The 16151-nt window shown below is 40.0% G+C and overlaps 1 protein-coding gene and 1 long non-coding RNA gene across 6 annotated transcripts in view; one reads left to right on the top strand and one right to left on the bottom strand.

Annotated features, from left to right (window-relative positions):
* Positions 1 to 6964, bottom strand: part of SNCA (synuclein alpha) — a 130542-nt gene extending 123578 nt beyond the window's left edge. The window contains exons 1-2 of one of the 5 annotated variants that reach the window (XM_067736967.1): positions 6824 to 6964; positions 4206 to 4351 (exon numbers count right to left, since the gene is read on the bottom strand). In XM_067736967.1, the coding sequence (XP_067593068.1) occupies positions 4206 to 4326 (121 nt within the window). In that variant the 5' untranslated portion in view covers positions 4327 to 4351; positions 6824 to 6964. Of the gene's footprint in view, positions 1 to 4205; positions 4352 to 4836; positions 4859 to 5206; positions 5344 to 5458; positions 5601 to 5824; positions 5965 to 6823 lie in introns of those variants that run through there. The other 4 variants (XM_067736966.1, XM_067736965.1, XM_067736968.1 and 1 more) reach the window with 4 other exon arrangements.
* On the top strand, positions 6946 to 12349 carry LOC137224039 (uncharacterized). The gene is made up of 3 exons (XR_010943192.1): positions 6946 to 7082; positions 8272 to 8348; positions 9453 to 12349. It is a non-coding gene; the product is annotated as an uncharacterized lncRNA (long non-coding RNA).
* Positions 12350 to 16151: the final 3802 nt, after the last annotated feature.

Below are 16151 nucleotides of genomic sequence, written 5' to 3'. Positions count from 1 at the left end.
TGACAAACTGATTCTAAAGTTTGTGTGGAGAGGCAAAAGGCCAAAAATAGCCAAAATGGTAATGAAGAACAAAATTAGAGGACTGACACTAGCAAACTTCAAGACCTACTATAAAGCTGCAGTAATCAAGGCAATGTGATATTGGTAAAAGAATAAACAAATAGATCAAGGGAACAGAAAAGAGAGCCCAGAAATACACCGACAAAAATATAATCAGTGGAGTTTTGACAAAGGAAAAAAGGCAATAAAATGGAGCAAAGACAGTCTTTTTTTTGTGGTACGCGGGCCTCTCACTGTTGTGGCCCCTCCCGTTGCGGAGCACAGGCTCCGGACGCGCAGGCTCAGCGGCCATGGCTCACGAGCCCAGCTGCTCCACGGCATGTGGGATCTTCCCAGACCGGGGCATGAACCTGTGTCCCCTGCATCGGCAGGCAGACTCTCAACCACTGCGCCACCAGGGAAGCCCGCAAAGACAGTCTTTTAAACAAACGGTGCTAGAACAACTGGACATCTACATGCAAAAAATCATTTTATACACCAACTTTACACCCTTCACAAACAAAAAACCCAGTGTATATCATAGCCTTAAATGTAAAATGTGAAACTATAAAACTCCTAGAAGATCACATAGGAAAAAATCTACATAACCTTGAGTATGGCAATGACATTTTAGCTATAACACCAAAGACACGCTTCATGAAATAAATCATTAATAAGCCGGAACTCATTTAAATTAAAAACTTCTGTGAAAGACAATGTCAAGAGAATGAGAAAACAATCTACAGACAGGAAAATATTCATGAAAGATATATCTGAAAAAGAACTGTTATCCAAAATAGACAAAGAACTCTTAAAAATCAACAAGAAAGCAAATAACCTGGCTAAAAAATGGGCCAAAGATCTTAACAGACATCTCATCAAACAAGATGTGCAGATGGCAGAGAAGCATTTGAAAAGATGCTCCACATCCTATGTCATCAGGGAAATGCAGATTAAAATAACAATGAGATGCCACTACACATGTATTAGCATGGCCAAAATGCAGAACACTGACAACATCAAATATTGCTCTACTTAGAGCAACAGGAACTGTCATTAATTGCTGGTGGGAATGCAAAATGGTGCAGCCCCTGCAGAAGACAGTTTGATGGTTCCTTTAAAAACTAAACATATTTTTACCATATGACCCAGAAACTGTGCTCCTTGGTATTTACCCGAAGGACCTGAAAACTTATGTCCACACAAAAACCTGCACAGCAGATTTATTCATAAGAGCCAAAACTTGGAAGCAACCAGGTGTAGCCATTAAAAGACACGGAAGAACTTTAAATGCATACTATTAAGTGAAAGAAGCCAATCTGAACAAACTACATGTGATTCCAATGATATGACATTTTGGAAAAGGTAAAACTATGGAAAGAAAAAGATCAGTGGTGGGCTGGGGGACACTGAAAATATTCTATAAGATATTATAATGATGAATACATATCATGATACATTTGTCCAAACTCACAGAATATATTATACCAAGAGCAAACCCGAATGGAAACTATGGACTTCGGATGATTATCATGTGTCAGTGTAGGTCCATCAGCTGTAACAAATGTACCATCTAGTGAAGGATGTTGGTAATGGGAGGGGCTATGAATGTATGGGGGGAGGGGGTACGTGGGAAACCTCTGTACCTTCTTCTCAATTTCTCTGTTAACTTAAAAACTGCTATAAAAAATAAAGTCTTTAATTTTTTATAAGTATGTATTATTATTCGTATGTTCTGCTTTATTATGACATTCTCACAAAAACTCTGCAAGGTAGTTGCATTTATCCAAATCATATTTTTACATATGAGGAAAGTGATGCTCAGATATGTTAAGTTACTTCCCCAGTATCCTAGAGGTAATAAGTGGTGTAGCCTGGAGTGGAATTTAAGTTTGACGCCAAATCTATGTTTCTTTCTCCTTTATCAGGAGTCAGCAAACTACAGCCTATGAGCCAGATAAGCTCCCCAGCTGTTTCAGTAAGTAACGTTTTATTGGAACATAGCCACCCTAATTATCGCCTATGGCCGCTTTCACACTGTAAGAGCAAAGTTGAGCAGATGAAACATATATCACAGCCTAAAATATTCACTATCTACCCCTTTACAGAAAAAGCTTGCCAACACCTGAACTATATTACTATGTCTTCACATGGTCACTCTTCATCCTGTATTTGTATTCAACTTTTAATTGACTTTAAAACATAACTGATAGTTTATAGAATGCACCTTGTTTTAAATACCAAAATAAACACTGAAGATGATTTTTAAAAAACACGTGTCACATAAACAAATTAAAACTTCATATAATAATCTCAGAACAAATAACAGAATCTCTAAAAAGTAAAATAATTTTATTTGCCCAAACTCATAGTTGACAATGAAAACAAATACAACGCTTTCCAGATGATAATCCTGCTTATTACCTGGAAAACTGCAATGTATTAACTTAATATTCAGTATTTTCTGGGCTCCTTACAAACTAATAAAGTGGATATTATCATACTAAAAAAATCTTTAAAGTTAGTAAGTTATAAAGTAACTGAAATCAAAGAATAGTTGCAAGCATGCACTTGCACAACTTGGAAAACTGAGGACAAATATAAAGATATTGATTATCTGCATGTCACTGATTCAGTATCCCAAATTCCATCTGAAAAGATATAATCGCACTTCACAAAAAAACTTGAAGTTAACTCATCAATTTTTTCCCTCTTGTAACATCTTTTAATCCAATGGAAATATGTTTTGAAGTAAAGAGTAATTTAACTAGAGATTTGTGGTAAGATTAAGCCAACATAAAGAGTCTACGAACAGTGAGAAAAAAATATGAGAAGGATTCATAAAAATCATTCCAAGTATAACTTTTCTCCAGCCCATCGATGTTGGAGAGACGGTGTAGCTTTCTTTCACCCCACAGACACAGGCAGGGTATTCTAAATACGCCATCCTCCACTTTATTGCTCATCCTTCGGCTACTGTTGCTACAACTGCCACCAGAGAATGTGGAAGAGCTCAGAGGAGAAAGAGGAGAGGCAGAATGGGCAGTGGGTAAGTGTATGTGTGTGTGTGCGCATGTGTCTATCCCTATGCATGAGTGTGTGCCTACTTCTTCCCCAAAGAGTTTGAGGTGATTTGTAAAATAACACCCAACCTAACACAGTTCAAGAGAGTCAGGGTCTGTAAGAATACTCCAAGGTGGGAATTTATAAACAAGTAGAAATAATAAGCATCAATCTCATCATTTATTGTGTGTATCGCTTGACACACAAATGAAATATATAAATGTCTCGGAGATATCAGCAGCCTTCAACCACTTTCCTGAGCTTAGTCCCCGGCTTACCAAGTGGTAGCAAGAAGTAACTCCACCAGACTTTTTTGTCCTTTCCTTTCTAGGGCCACAGAAGGTCTGTCTTTACATATCTCAAGGTCATATCAAAGTCTTATTTTTAAATTAGAATACACTGAAATTAGCATATATTATACATGATGATAAAAGAAATCAAAGGCCCATGGACGAGTCTGATTCTTAAAATAGTCTCGATTATTTTTTAAGACTGAGTTTGAAAAACTGTCCTCGGAGCTATAGTTACTTATGCATAGAAACATTCATTTTAAAAAAGAAACCAAGTCCTAAGTATTATTGCAAAACTAAATGATCTGGAAAAACAAAATAGCCCCACTTTTTACTATAGCCCAAACACACACACATTTACCTACCTACACATACCTCTGATTCAGTCCATCATTTTGACAAGTGAAGACGCAAAACTGAATCAAGCGGGAAACACCAGCATTTAAAACATCAGTCAGGGCTTCCCCGGTGGCGCAGTGGTTGAGAATCTGCCTGCTAATGCAGGGGACACGGGTTCGAGCCCTGGTCTGGGAGGATCCCACATGCCGCGGAGCAACTGGGCCCGTGAGCCACAACTACTGAGCCTGCGTGTCTGGAGCCTGTGCTCCGCAACAAGAGAGGCCGCGATAGAGAGAGGCCCACGCACCGCGATGAAGAGTGGCCCCCGCTTGCCACAACTAGAGAAAGCCCTCGCACAGAAACGAAGACCCAACACAGCAAAAATAAATTAAATAAATAAATAAATAAAACATCAGTCATCCTAACGCCATCAGTCATAAATAAATAACGAAGTGACACTTGGGTCTTACCTACCTACGTAGAGAACACCCTCTTTTGTCTTTTCTGCTGCTTCTGCTACACCCTGCTTGGTTTTTTCAGCAGCGGCCACGACTCCCTCCTTGGCCTTTGAAAGTCCTTTCATGAATACATCCATGGCTAATGAATTCCTTTACACCGCACTGGAGAACACAAAATACACTTTGAGAACTTTTGGGTAAAACAAAACGAAATTAGAACCACCCAAGGTAAAAACCACTGAAAGATCAGTAGACTCCCCAAAAGTGTGGGATTCTTTTAAGTGTACCTCCATTTCCACCATCGGACAAAGCAGCCTTTTTTTTTTTTTTTTAGCTTTTGCATTAAAAATTTAGCATCTCCCATCCATCTTGGCTGGTAAAAGTCTAGCCGCCTAAACATGGATTAGGATGAATCATCTCAGCTGTTCTTACAGCCCTTCCGAAGTGGAATTACATGAAAAGATGGACCCCTCTTTTAACTTCCCAGGGTCCAAAGGGTAACAGTAGAACTTAGAAGTGCGTTTAGAAGACAGGTACAGGAAAGGTAAAGGGAGCTGGGGGCACGGGGTCAGGGACACTCTTAAAATAAATCCCCGAAGGCGGCTAACAGGTCAAACGTGACGAGGGCAAGGGAGGGAACTACTCACTCTGGGTGTGGCTGAACCACAGCGCCCCCGCACTCGCCCTAATCCACCCCACCACGCACCCTGCCCTCGGCCATCTACCCTGCGCAAGCAGGCACGCGTTCACACCCGCGGGCAGTCTCGGGATGCGCGCCAGCTCCCTGAGGGGGCGTTCTCCGCGCGCTGATCCCGCCAGCCACCAGGCGCCCGCACCTGTTAACCCCTTACCACCTGCTGGCTTGCCCGCTTTGCTCTTCCGTTTAATGATTTGCCAAGCATAGCTTGTTTACTTAACAAGAGAGAACGGGCTGCGGGATTTAAGGAAAGCGGAAAATAAAAGTTGAATACTCATACTCCACCGAGCATCCTCGCCTTTCCCAAAGAAACAGCTTACCCCTGAGAAGCCGGACCGCTCAGCCTTTGAGGACAAGACGCGGGGAGTACCGGAAGCAGAAGGAAAGCCAGGTGGATTTACTTTCCGCAAGCTCACCATTAGGTATAAGAACCCACCTCCAGGAGAGACTCGACTACGGCGGGTCCTCACTGCAGCACCAACCCCGCCTCCCGGGCGTTCGCAATGACTCTTCTCCCACCAGGTTTTCTCCATGATTTCCCAAGCTGCCCGTTTAGATCCACAGGTACTTACCTGATTCCCTCGACTCCTCAGAACTCGGATTCTTCCCCCACCCGCACTTTTAAAAAATGTAAAACAATTCCCAAATATTATTTAAGTGGGAGGAGAGAGGATGAAGAGCGCACAGGAAGGGTGGAGGTGGCACCAGAAGAGGGATGGTCCCCAGAGGAGGCGGCTGTCAGCATAACCGTGCGAGGAGAGGCTGGGGGCGTGGGACGCCAACCCGCGAACCCGGCGTCGAATTGCCACTCCCCGTCCCCCGCACGGGAGGATTCGAGAGAAGAAGACAGAAGGTCTCAAGGGAAGGCAGGGTAAAGAGCTCCAAGGACGCGCAAGGCGGGGCTCGGTCCCTGGGTCAGCTCGAAGGCCGGCACACACCTCACCCCGCGTGGCCGCGCGCGCTCGCTCGCCCCCTCTCCTTCTCCTCCTCCCGGTCCTTCCGTCTCCTCCTCTTCCTCGTCCTTTTCTCCTCCGCTCACCGCCCCCGCAGCTGATTTGTCAGCTCCTCTCCCCGCCCCTCCCCCGGCGCTCGCCGCTTTCCCCGCCGCGTGCTCTTCACTCCTCTTCTCGGCTGGGGATGGGGCGTGGAGGAAGGCTGGCCCTCCAGCTCCGGCAGCCCGCCAGGTCCTGGGAGACGGGAAGGTGGGAGTGTTCTGGGGCTCACTTCAAGTCACGGGGGCTCTTGCGGAGGTTCGGAGCGGTTAGGCTTGGACTGATGTCTCTCCCTCTTTCCCATCCCCCCCTTCCCAGTCTCCGCCTTTCCCTCTGGTTCCTCAGGGGGACCCCCCACGTCAGAACCGGCCTGGGGAAGTGGAAGTCTGGGCGATCGACCACCAAAGATAGAGCCAGTCTCTCGGGGAGCTGCTGAAGGAGACAGGCAGCATAGGAAGGGTGCTCCCATCGGCACTGCCAAGAGCATGTTTCCCTCGGATCGCTGAAATTTGATTAATGGTCGTAGGACACAACGTTAACGATGCTTTTGTTTAAAGAGCCTCCAGATGTACGTTTGCTCTTAACCTCTCATGAGCCCGAAATGGGCTCGCGGGTGGAGAGAAGACGAGTAAAGAAGAGTTACAGGTTGAAGAGGCAAGAGGAGGCGCGTCAAATCCTCTTCCCACCCCCACTCTCACCATTTTCTTTTCCACCAACCAGCGGCTGCCAGACGCTGATTTTCCCATCAGTGGAACAAGGAAGGAATAGTCTCCCCAGCCGTCGAAACCAAGCGGCTGTAAGGCTTTTCGTTCTCAGAGTGGAATTTACTTTCCAGATTCAAGGGCCTGGCTGGAAGAGACACATCCAGCGTGACTGAGTCTCCTGACCCAGCAGATCCAATTTCTTCCGCCCCTTCTGCAAAGGGAGATTCTACACACCACTCACCTTTCCGACTTCTGATTCCCGTTGTCCTCGGTGCTGACACGCTACCGCATCCCACACACAGACACACAGGCAGACACTCGCACGGGTTTCAAGACAATTTTTGCATTGCTTAATTGGAAGGAGCTGGAGGGAAAACAGGTGTTCTGGATCACACCGGAATGGAGACCCAAGAGCCTCCCCGTAACAGATCTGCCTCTGCTTTCTTTGCCTGGAATGAGAGGATGCTTTTAGAACTGGAAGGGGGAAAGAAGTCTTTGCTGTATGTTTTTTTTGTTTGTGCTGTGTTTATTTTTTGTAAGGAAAAAAAAAGCTTTCTCTGATCCTTTCAGAATCCTCACATTCTGAAATGGGAGTAAAAAGGAATTTAAATCTACAAAACAGCCATTTGAAACCAAAAGAGACTGGGAGCAAGTATATTTGTTGCTTAAACAACTCCTTGCACTATCGGTGGGCGCATTTGAAAAGTAGCCTTTCCAAAACGCTTATATTTTATTTCCTTGGGATCAGAGAAAGTAGGTTAAACTTGGGAGTTGGATTGCTTTCTGGCTTTGAGAGCTTGAACAAGTTATGTCCTTCTTTTTCTGTTCAGTTTTCTCTTGTGAAGGGAGATGAACCAAAATGATCCCTCTTTTTTCAACTTTTTATTATGGGAAATGTTCAAACATATACAAAAGTAGAGAGAATAAAGAACTCTCAGTGGAATATCACCCAACTTCCACTATTTTCCAATGCACGATTCATGTATATTCTCATCCACTCCCCATTTTTACCACTACTCCCTTCCCCCATTTTTCTTTACTAAATCCCCCAAATTGCATATATCTTTTCATCTGTAAGCAATTAAGCATGCATCCATAAAATATAAGAACTTTTTAAATAAACACAATAATGTTTCGATGGTCTTTTATAAAATATAAGTAAAGTTTACATGCAGTGGTATGCTCATCTCTTTATAGTGTTCCTTTAAATCAGTTTTGAAAAATATATGAATTAGTGTTATCCTCACCATTTTGAAGAAATAAAACATTTTCACCCCCCAGAAAGTTCCCTCACGCCCCTTTTAGTTGTACATATTGTAGAATTTCATAAAAATAAGGCCATACATTATGAACATTTTTTTTTGTATGTCTCTGGCTCCTTTCACTCAGCCTAATACAATACCTGTGAAGTTCATTCATGTTGTTGCATGAATCAAGTTTCGTTTTATTGCTTCCGAATGTTTCTTTTTATTACTGCCAATAATAAATGTTTTCCATTGTGACCCATCACAACTAGTTATTTAATATAAATATTTGATGAATATTTAATACTCAATTATATGACATATTTATAGGTTAACAGGGACCTCCTTGAGAAGTCAAAGGGGTGAGTAAAGTGACATATTTTAGGCCCTGTGCAGACCAATGAGAGATTTTCCAGCGGTTGTTACATTTTTGTGCTTCTTATAGGTATGATTCCACACCTTTATATGGTACATTATGCTTGGCAAAGGACTAATGTATGATCATTTAATCATAACAAGTGGGTAAGTTAAGTTTTATTATGTATCTTTTGTAGACAGAGAATCTGAAGCTCAAAGAATTTTGGTAAAATGCAGAAATTGCATAGCTCTTAAGTGGCAAAGCTGAGATAGTCCAGCAGGAACTGTTCCAAAAGGCACAATTGTCTCCTGAACTGGCAGTAATCTCTGGAACCTTGCAGATTGGGCACAGCATAGGGTGGGAGGTAAAAAGTGGGACCCAGTTCTGTTAGAAATAGCATTTGAATTTGGAGGTGACAATGGAAATCAAGGAGAACTTATGTTCTAAAACACTGCATTCATATTTGAAATGTTGCCATTTCTATATTGGTAATTATAGAGGAAGATGATTCCATCACCCACAAAAAAGAAAAAATTATAAAATAATTTTTTGTCATTTAAAATTTTAAGTCTGTATTTTACTCCTTTTTTTCTTACCTTTCAAAACTCTTCACATTAGCATTATTATTTTTTTAACATCTTTCTTAGAGTATAATTGCTTTACAAATGGTGTGTTAGTTTCTGCTTTAAAACAACGTGAATCAGTTATACATTTACATATGTCTTCTCTTGCGTACTCCTCTTTTCATCCCTTAAAGTGCCTTGAACAAGTAAGCATTCAATAAACTTTTAATTACTGGTGACATTAATAGTGACATTCCTTATATTCTACCTGTATTCTCTTCGCTTAGTATTCCTAAGGAGGCAGAACTACTCAAGGACAAAGAAGGGAACCGAAAGTTAATAGATGTTTTTTTCTTTTCATCATTAGGTGACAACATAGCCTTGAGAAAATTTGTAACTGTTTGAATATAACTTTAAAATTCAAACTACAAAAAAACCAAATTAACTCATTGAATGGCCTGTACCTCATAAGGAATATGGAAGGATAACCTATTGGGAGGCATTACTGATGTGCATATTTTGTTAATGACTACACTCATGTTTGGTTTTCTCTTTGACAAATGAAATCTAAATATTTTGCTACTTTTTAATAGGATTGTTTTATCTGAGTTTAATAGAGTAATTTAGCTAAAGATTAACAGTCTATGAAATGCATGATTAACCTAGGCTCTCTTTATCTTCCCCATAAAACAACTGATTTTTTAGGTGTGCCATGTGCTAAGCTTGAGCTGCAAAGTGGAACGACATGAAAAATACGGAAGCTTCCCGTGACCATATACTAAAGGAAGGATAAGAATTGATTTAATGTGTTTAAGTAAGGAAAATACAATCTTTACTGTCTTTGAATAATATTCCATGTTTGTTGTGAAACACAAGGAGCAATGTAATGTGGATTCTTGGGCCTCTTGTTTCTCACTCTCTGTCTGCACCTTCCTCTCATCTTCAGTAGATGTAGGAAAACAGGAGGTAGTGAGATCTTGGTAGCCTTCTCTTGTCATTTCATGGTGGGCACAGAAGGGAAAGCCTAATGCATACAGTTGGGATGGCATTGTGTGTGATTTTGGAAAGGGGTTGCACTTGAGACAGGGTTACTCCAAAGAAATATGAAAAACAATAAAGAGGACATATAGGGTTCAGAGAAGATTATTTAATTTGACCCCATGGACAACTTCATGTTGTTTCTACGATACCCCGTGCAGCAAAAAATAATGGACATTTATTCCAGCACGATGTATTTATCATACTTATTAATACTGTAGTATATCCTCAATAATGTCGAATGACCATAATTTGTAACCACAAGAAGGTGCCATGTGAAAGGTGTAAAATTCAACTGGGCATCATTTTAAATATCCTTGTGGTTTTTGGTGCTAAGAATATTAAGACATGCAAGATTCTATGGTTAAAGCCTTTAAAGCTAGGTAGAAAAGATGTTTAAATATTGGGGGATCCAAAAGTTCAAATAGATGGCCAACAGGCACATGAACAAATGCTCAACATCACTAATTATTAGAGAAATGCAAATCGAAACCACAATGAGGTACCATCTCACACTGGTCAGAATGGCCATCATCAAAAAGTGTATAAATAATAAATGCTGGAGGGAGTGTGGAGAAAAGGGAACCCTCCTGCCCTGTTGGTGGGAATGTAAATTGGTGCAGCCACTATGGAAAACAGTATGGAGGTTCCTTTAAAAACTAAAAATAGAGTTGCCATATGATCCAACAATTCCAGTTTTGGGCATATATCCAGAAAAGACGAAAACACTAATTTGAAAAGATACACACACCCCAGTGTTCATAGCAGCAATATTTACAATAGCCAAGGCGTGGAAGCAGCCCGAATGTCCATCAACATATACATACAATGGAATACTACTCAGTCATAAAAATGAATGAAATAATGCCATTTGCAGCAACGTGGATGGACCTAGAGAGTATCATACTAAGTAAGTCAGACAGAGATAAATATCATATAATGTCACTTATATGTGGACTCTAAAACAAGGATGCAAATCAACTTATTTATGAAACAGAAATAGACTCGCAGACATAGAAAATGAACTTATGGTTATCAAAGGGGAAAGGCAGAGGGAGGGATAAATTGGGAATTTGAGATTAACATATACACACTACTATATATAAAATAGATTTTAAAAAACAAGGATCTACTGTATAGCACAAGGAACTATATTCAATATCATGTAATAATCTATAATGGAAAAGGAATCCGAAAAAGAATATATATTTTTTTGGGCTTCCTGGTGGCGCAGTGGTTGAGAGTCCGCCTGCCGATGCAGGGGACACAAGTTCGTGCCCCAGTCCGGGAAGATCCCACATGCCGCGGAGTGGCTGGGCCCGTGAGCCATGGCCGCTGAGCCTGCGCGTCCGGAGCCTGCGCTCCGCAACGGAAGAGGCCGCAACAGTGAGGCCAGCAAAGCGCAAAAAAAAAAAAAAAAAAAAGAATATATATATTCTAAATCACTTTGCTGTAGACCTGAAACATTGTAAATCAACTATACTTCAATTTAAAAATTTTTTAAATTAAAAATGAAACCAACAAAAAAATTCAAATAACTTTAATATTTGAAGGGAAAGCATGTTTATGAACTCAAGAAGTGAGTAAGCATGGTAGACTTCAGAAAGTAGAGGAACTGGGTACAGGTTAAATGCAGGGACTGATCTAGGCTCTACTACTTGGTAGCAGGACTGAGAGCAAGTATCCCAATTCTCTAACCTCTAATTTTCGTATCTGTAAAATGGGGATGACATCTCGTGTGATTGCTGTAAGGAATAAATAATATGCTTTTTAGGAAAGAACCAAGCACAGTGGAATTTCTCAATACAAGTAGCAATTATTGTTATCTAGCCTCTATATTTTAGGGTGCCCTAGGAAACACTTTTTTCCTTGCAGAAGTTTTCAACATTATTACCAGCCCTCCCCAACCTCCCTTCCCACCACAACACGCCCGAGGTATCTGATGCCTCCCCATCAATAACTTTGCCTTACTATGGCAAAGAAAACATTTCCAACCAGGGATGGAAGTTGTGGGGAGATGAGAGTGTGGGGAGTCTAGAGACATTGATAGAGGTCATTAGCAGAAAATCTGCCAATATCTCTTTTCTCTCCTTAATGTGTAGATTACAGTAACAACATCACTCATGGCAATTTGCTTCAGGAGCCTGCAAAAATAGAGAAATAGAAATATATCACTGTCTTTATTGATAGTTTTACATTCTTGGAACCTGGTTTCTTTAAAGGGGTGGTGGCAGAGTTCTGTTTGAATTATGTTAATTTTCTAAGGGAGAAAAATAAAATGCTACAACAAATAGTGTTCCAAGTTTGCCAGACTCATTGTGACAGCAACCCTGAAGGCTTCAGAATGAATATCCAGTTCAGAGATAAACTCAGCCTCTCATGTTCCAGCTGAGTGAAGAATGGACAGACTGATGGGACAGTGACAGATCGACTTATACTTTTCAACAGCATCTGTGTGCAGAAAGGCACAAAATAAATGGATGAAGAAACGTTTCAGGAAAATTTATAATGTTTTCGTATGATGTGTTAAACTGACGTTTTTTGGGGGGTTTTTTTGTGTTTTTTTTTTTGCGGTACGCGGGCCTCTCACTGTTGTGGCCTCTACCGTTTGCGGAGCACAGGCTCCGGACGCGCAGGCTCAGTGGCCATGGCTCACGGGCCCAGCCGCTCCGCGGCATGTGGGATCCTCCCGGACCGGGGCACGAACCCGCATGCCCTGCATCGGCAGGCAGACTGTCAACCACTGCGCCACCAGGAAAGCCCTAAACAAGTTTTAATGCCTTCATAAACAGAGAAATCATAACAAATTAGCAAAAGGACTATGTTTCTTATAATACCATAATTATCAAGGCATCTGATGTACCTTCCTCCGTAGGTAATTTAACAGTATGAAGTGACATTTAAGAAATTTTCTTCAACACTATATAAAAAGCACATCACTAATGTTTTGAAAGCTAGTTATCCCACCTAAAATTGGAAATTTATATTATTAAGAAAGACAAGAAAATAAGAAATTATTTCTTAATGGTTACTTGATAAGTACGTTAACATCAAAACATATCCGTGTAAATAAACACACAGTTGTAATATCATTTTGCCTAAATATATTACACTGTATCATGTATTTAATCATCTATTTTTAATTTATTTTTATTAATATAACGAGTTTTTTTCTATTATCTTCACAAAAGTAGGACAAGAACTTATCTATATATTCAGTCTAATAATTTTTTCATATATAAAGTATTATGAATGAGTTCCTTTTAAATCAACTTCTCTGTGGTAAACAATGATTGTTCGTTAAGTCACAGATTCTTTTCTGAGCCTATTTCCATTTAAATTCCCCTTAACTTTCCTCCTTAAAATATTGGACTAAATGCTTTCTGTTTCTTTTTTAGATCAGGATAAGAAGAACCTCCAAGTAATCAGGTTACCACAAAAAAGGATTTTTTAAATAGTACTGGCTATTAAACTTATGAAAATGATTAAAAAACAAAGTTGTGTATTTTTATTTTACATTACCAACATTTAAAGTGCAGAAATAGACTGCCTAAATATGTAAATGTCCAATTTCTACAGGAAACCTAGATGTTTCATAGATATGTCTTCAAATACATGTCTAAGAAAGAAAAAAATAATATTCAGACATCTTCACATAATGTAATCATCAAAAAGGAAAAACTGATTTATATTAAAAAATCTAACTGATATTACTCAAATGTGTATGGCTGATTTTCAAGTAAGGAAATAGCATATACTTACAAGATCATCAAGACGTAGACAAAAAAAAATATAATACACAAACACATACACACATATACACATAATGCAGATGTTATATACAGTAAAGAAAGAATAGTAGTCAAGTTATTTGCCAGGTGCTTTCAATATAAAAGGGACCTCTGTTTACATAACTGTTTACAAACTAGGACATTACATAAACTGTAATGTCTTAGTTTATCTCTGTATGAGAGTCTTTAGCAACAATCAATTGAGAATTCAATCTTCTTGATCATCTTGGATTATGGTCTTAACCTGCAGGAAACATTTAAATAATTAAAAAACACTCTCAGGCTTCCCTGGTGGCGCAGTGGTTGAGAGTCCGCCTGCCGATGCAGGGGACGCAGGTTCGTGCCCCGGTCCGGGAGGATCCCACATGCCGTGGAGCGGCTGCGCCCGTGAGCCATGGCCGCTGAGCCTGCGCGTCCGGAGCCTGTGCTCCGCAACGGGAGAGGCCACAACAGTGAGAGGCCCGCGTACCGCAAAAAAAAAAAAAAAAAAAAAACACTGTCAAGATATGTTAAAAATCAATGGATTGCCATGACAGGACAGACTGAAATGATAGTCTATAAATATAATTCTCCTTTATTTTTTGTTGTTACATGAAAAGTATATGCTCATTAAAGTACACAAATGCATATAAGAAAAAGGAAAAAAATAAAATATCAGTATGTCCAGCAACATGAGATAACCTGTTGACTCTCCTATTAAAAATTACCTTTTATGGGCTTCCCTGGTGGCGCAGTGGTTGAGAGTCCGCCTGCCGATGCAGGGGATACGGGTTCGTGCCCCGGTCCGGGAGGATCCCACATGCCGCGGAGCGGCTGGGCCCGTGAGCCATGGCTGCTGAGCCTGCGCGTCCGGAGCCTGTGCTCCGCCACGGGAGAGGCCACAACAGTGAGAGGCCCGCGTACTGTAAAAAAAAAAAAAAAAAAAAAAAATTACCTTTTATAAAAAAATTTTAAAATATATATATATATCAAAACCATTCAATATGTCCGTACCTTTGACTGCAATTCACTGCTAGAAATACATCCTTAGAAAAAAAAGAAGTCATATTCTCAAAGAAATGTATTTTATGCTGTTTTATACAGCTGTATGAATGTTCCTGCATTTTACACAAAAAGATTTACCAATGCCATCTTCCAAGTTAAATTTCTGATGAGGTAGTTGTCTAAGGTCACTTACTCTTTATGTGATATGTAACACAACTAGTAAACGATGAGCCGTGTTGTCTCCATATTCCTTCTTCTTAAGCAGCACACAATGCAGCCCCAAATGCTTGCGGCTGACCTTTTTCTCTGCTTGCTCTTTGCTCTTGAAAAGATAAGGGTTATCTGTACCAACCTCACAACTTGGTGAAAATGGATTGAAATAATATATATAAATAATTATTTTGATGGTATGTGGAAGAACTGATTCTACTTAACTTATAAAGCATATTCTAGGGGAAAAAAAAAAACAGGCTAATCAATCATTTTACTGCTCTTCTCCTGAGACAAATGCTGCATATGGTGAAATAATGCTTGCAGAAGTGAGAGACAGATTTTAGTTCTGGACATAGAAGAGCTACTAACTTTAGGAAAAAGATAATGAGGTTATAAAAACTTTTCCAGTTAAGCAGAAAAACACCAAGACAAAGGTCAAGCAACAATTTTTTTTTTTTACTTAGAAGCAAAGGAGAATTAGCCCAAGAGTATCTTGTATATATTACTAATTTCTCAAAATAATTTATTTAAAACCATTCAATTTTATTGTCTGTAAAATTAAAACTTTAAGAAGTGATTGGCATCAAGAAGTGAAGCTGAAGGAGGTAGAGTCAGCCATTCATAACATATACATAGTACATGCTGTTGTATTTTAAACTAGATATCTAAGGAAGTTTGAAAATTTGAAACAAGTTAGAAGAGCCAAAAGTTGTCAGAGATGAAAATATTTAAAGACATTAAAAATTATTTTGTCCAAGACAATTCTCTTCCCTTCCCTATCATTAAAGTCAGCTCTATTAGAATAGCTTCCCCCAAAATCTATCAAATTGCATCAGTACTGCCAGCTGCATCTTGGGAGCCATCAATTGAAACAGCTGAACAGCTTTCAACGTTGTTTGTATATATACAATATCTAGTTAATAATCATATATATATGTCTGTAATTTAAAGAGTTGTTTAACATTAAGTGTATTTGAAATACACTGTTTTTCTTCAGGAAATTTAAAATCTTGACTGAGAATATTGCCAGTGGTGAGGGTCCCCTATCTTTATTACAAAGCTATGGGATGCATGTTGCAATGGTACACAGAGACTTATCTGAACATGCGCAGAGTTTCTCAGGCATCTTTTATTATCATGGCCTAAAAATGACCCAGCAGAGTGGCAGAGGAGAGCAGTAGCAAAGCAAGGCAAGTGCTTCTCTCCATTGTGGAAAGGGTCAGAATCTGCGAGACTGCTCTCCAAGGAGAAACGTCTAGATAAAGTCACTTTTCCCTATCAGAGAGGAGCATGCCCTTTAACTCCTACCCAAACAAGAGGACACTGCAGAATAAGTATTCTATTGATTCCTGCTTATAGTAACTAATTAATAACATCC

Source organism: Pseudorca crassidens, chromosome 4, assembly GCF_039906515.1.
Source record: "Pseudorca crassidens isolate mPseCra1 chromosome 4, mPseCra1.hap1, whole genome shotgun sequence".
Lineage (NCBI taxonomy): Eukaryota > Metazoa > Chordata > Mammalia > Artiodactyla > Delphinidae > Pseudorca > Pseudorca crassidens.
The sequence above is the reverse complement of the archived record's forward strand: the minus strand, read 5'-3'. Positions and strand labels throughout refer to the sequence as shown.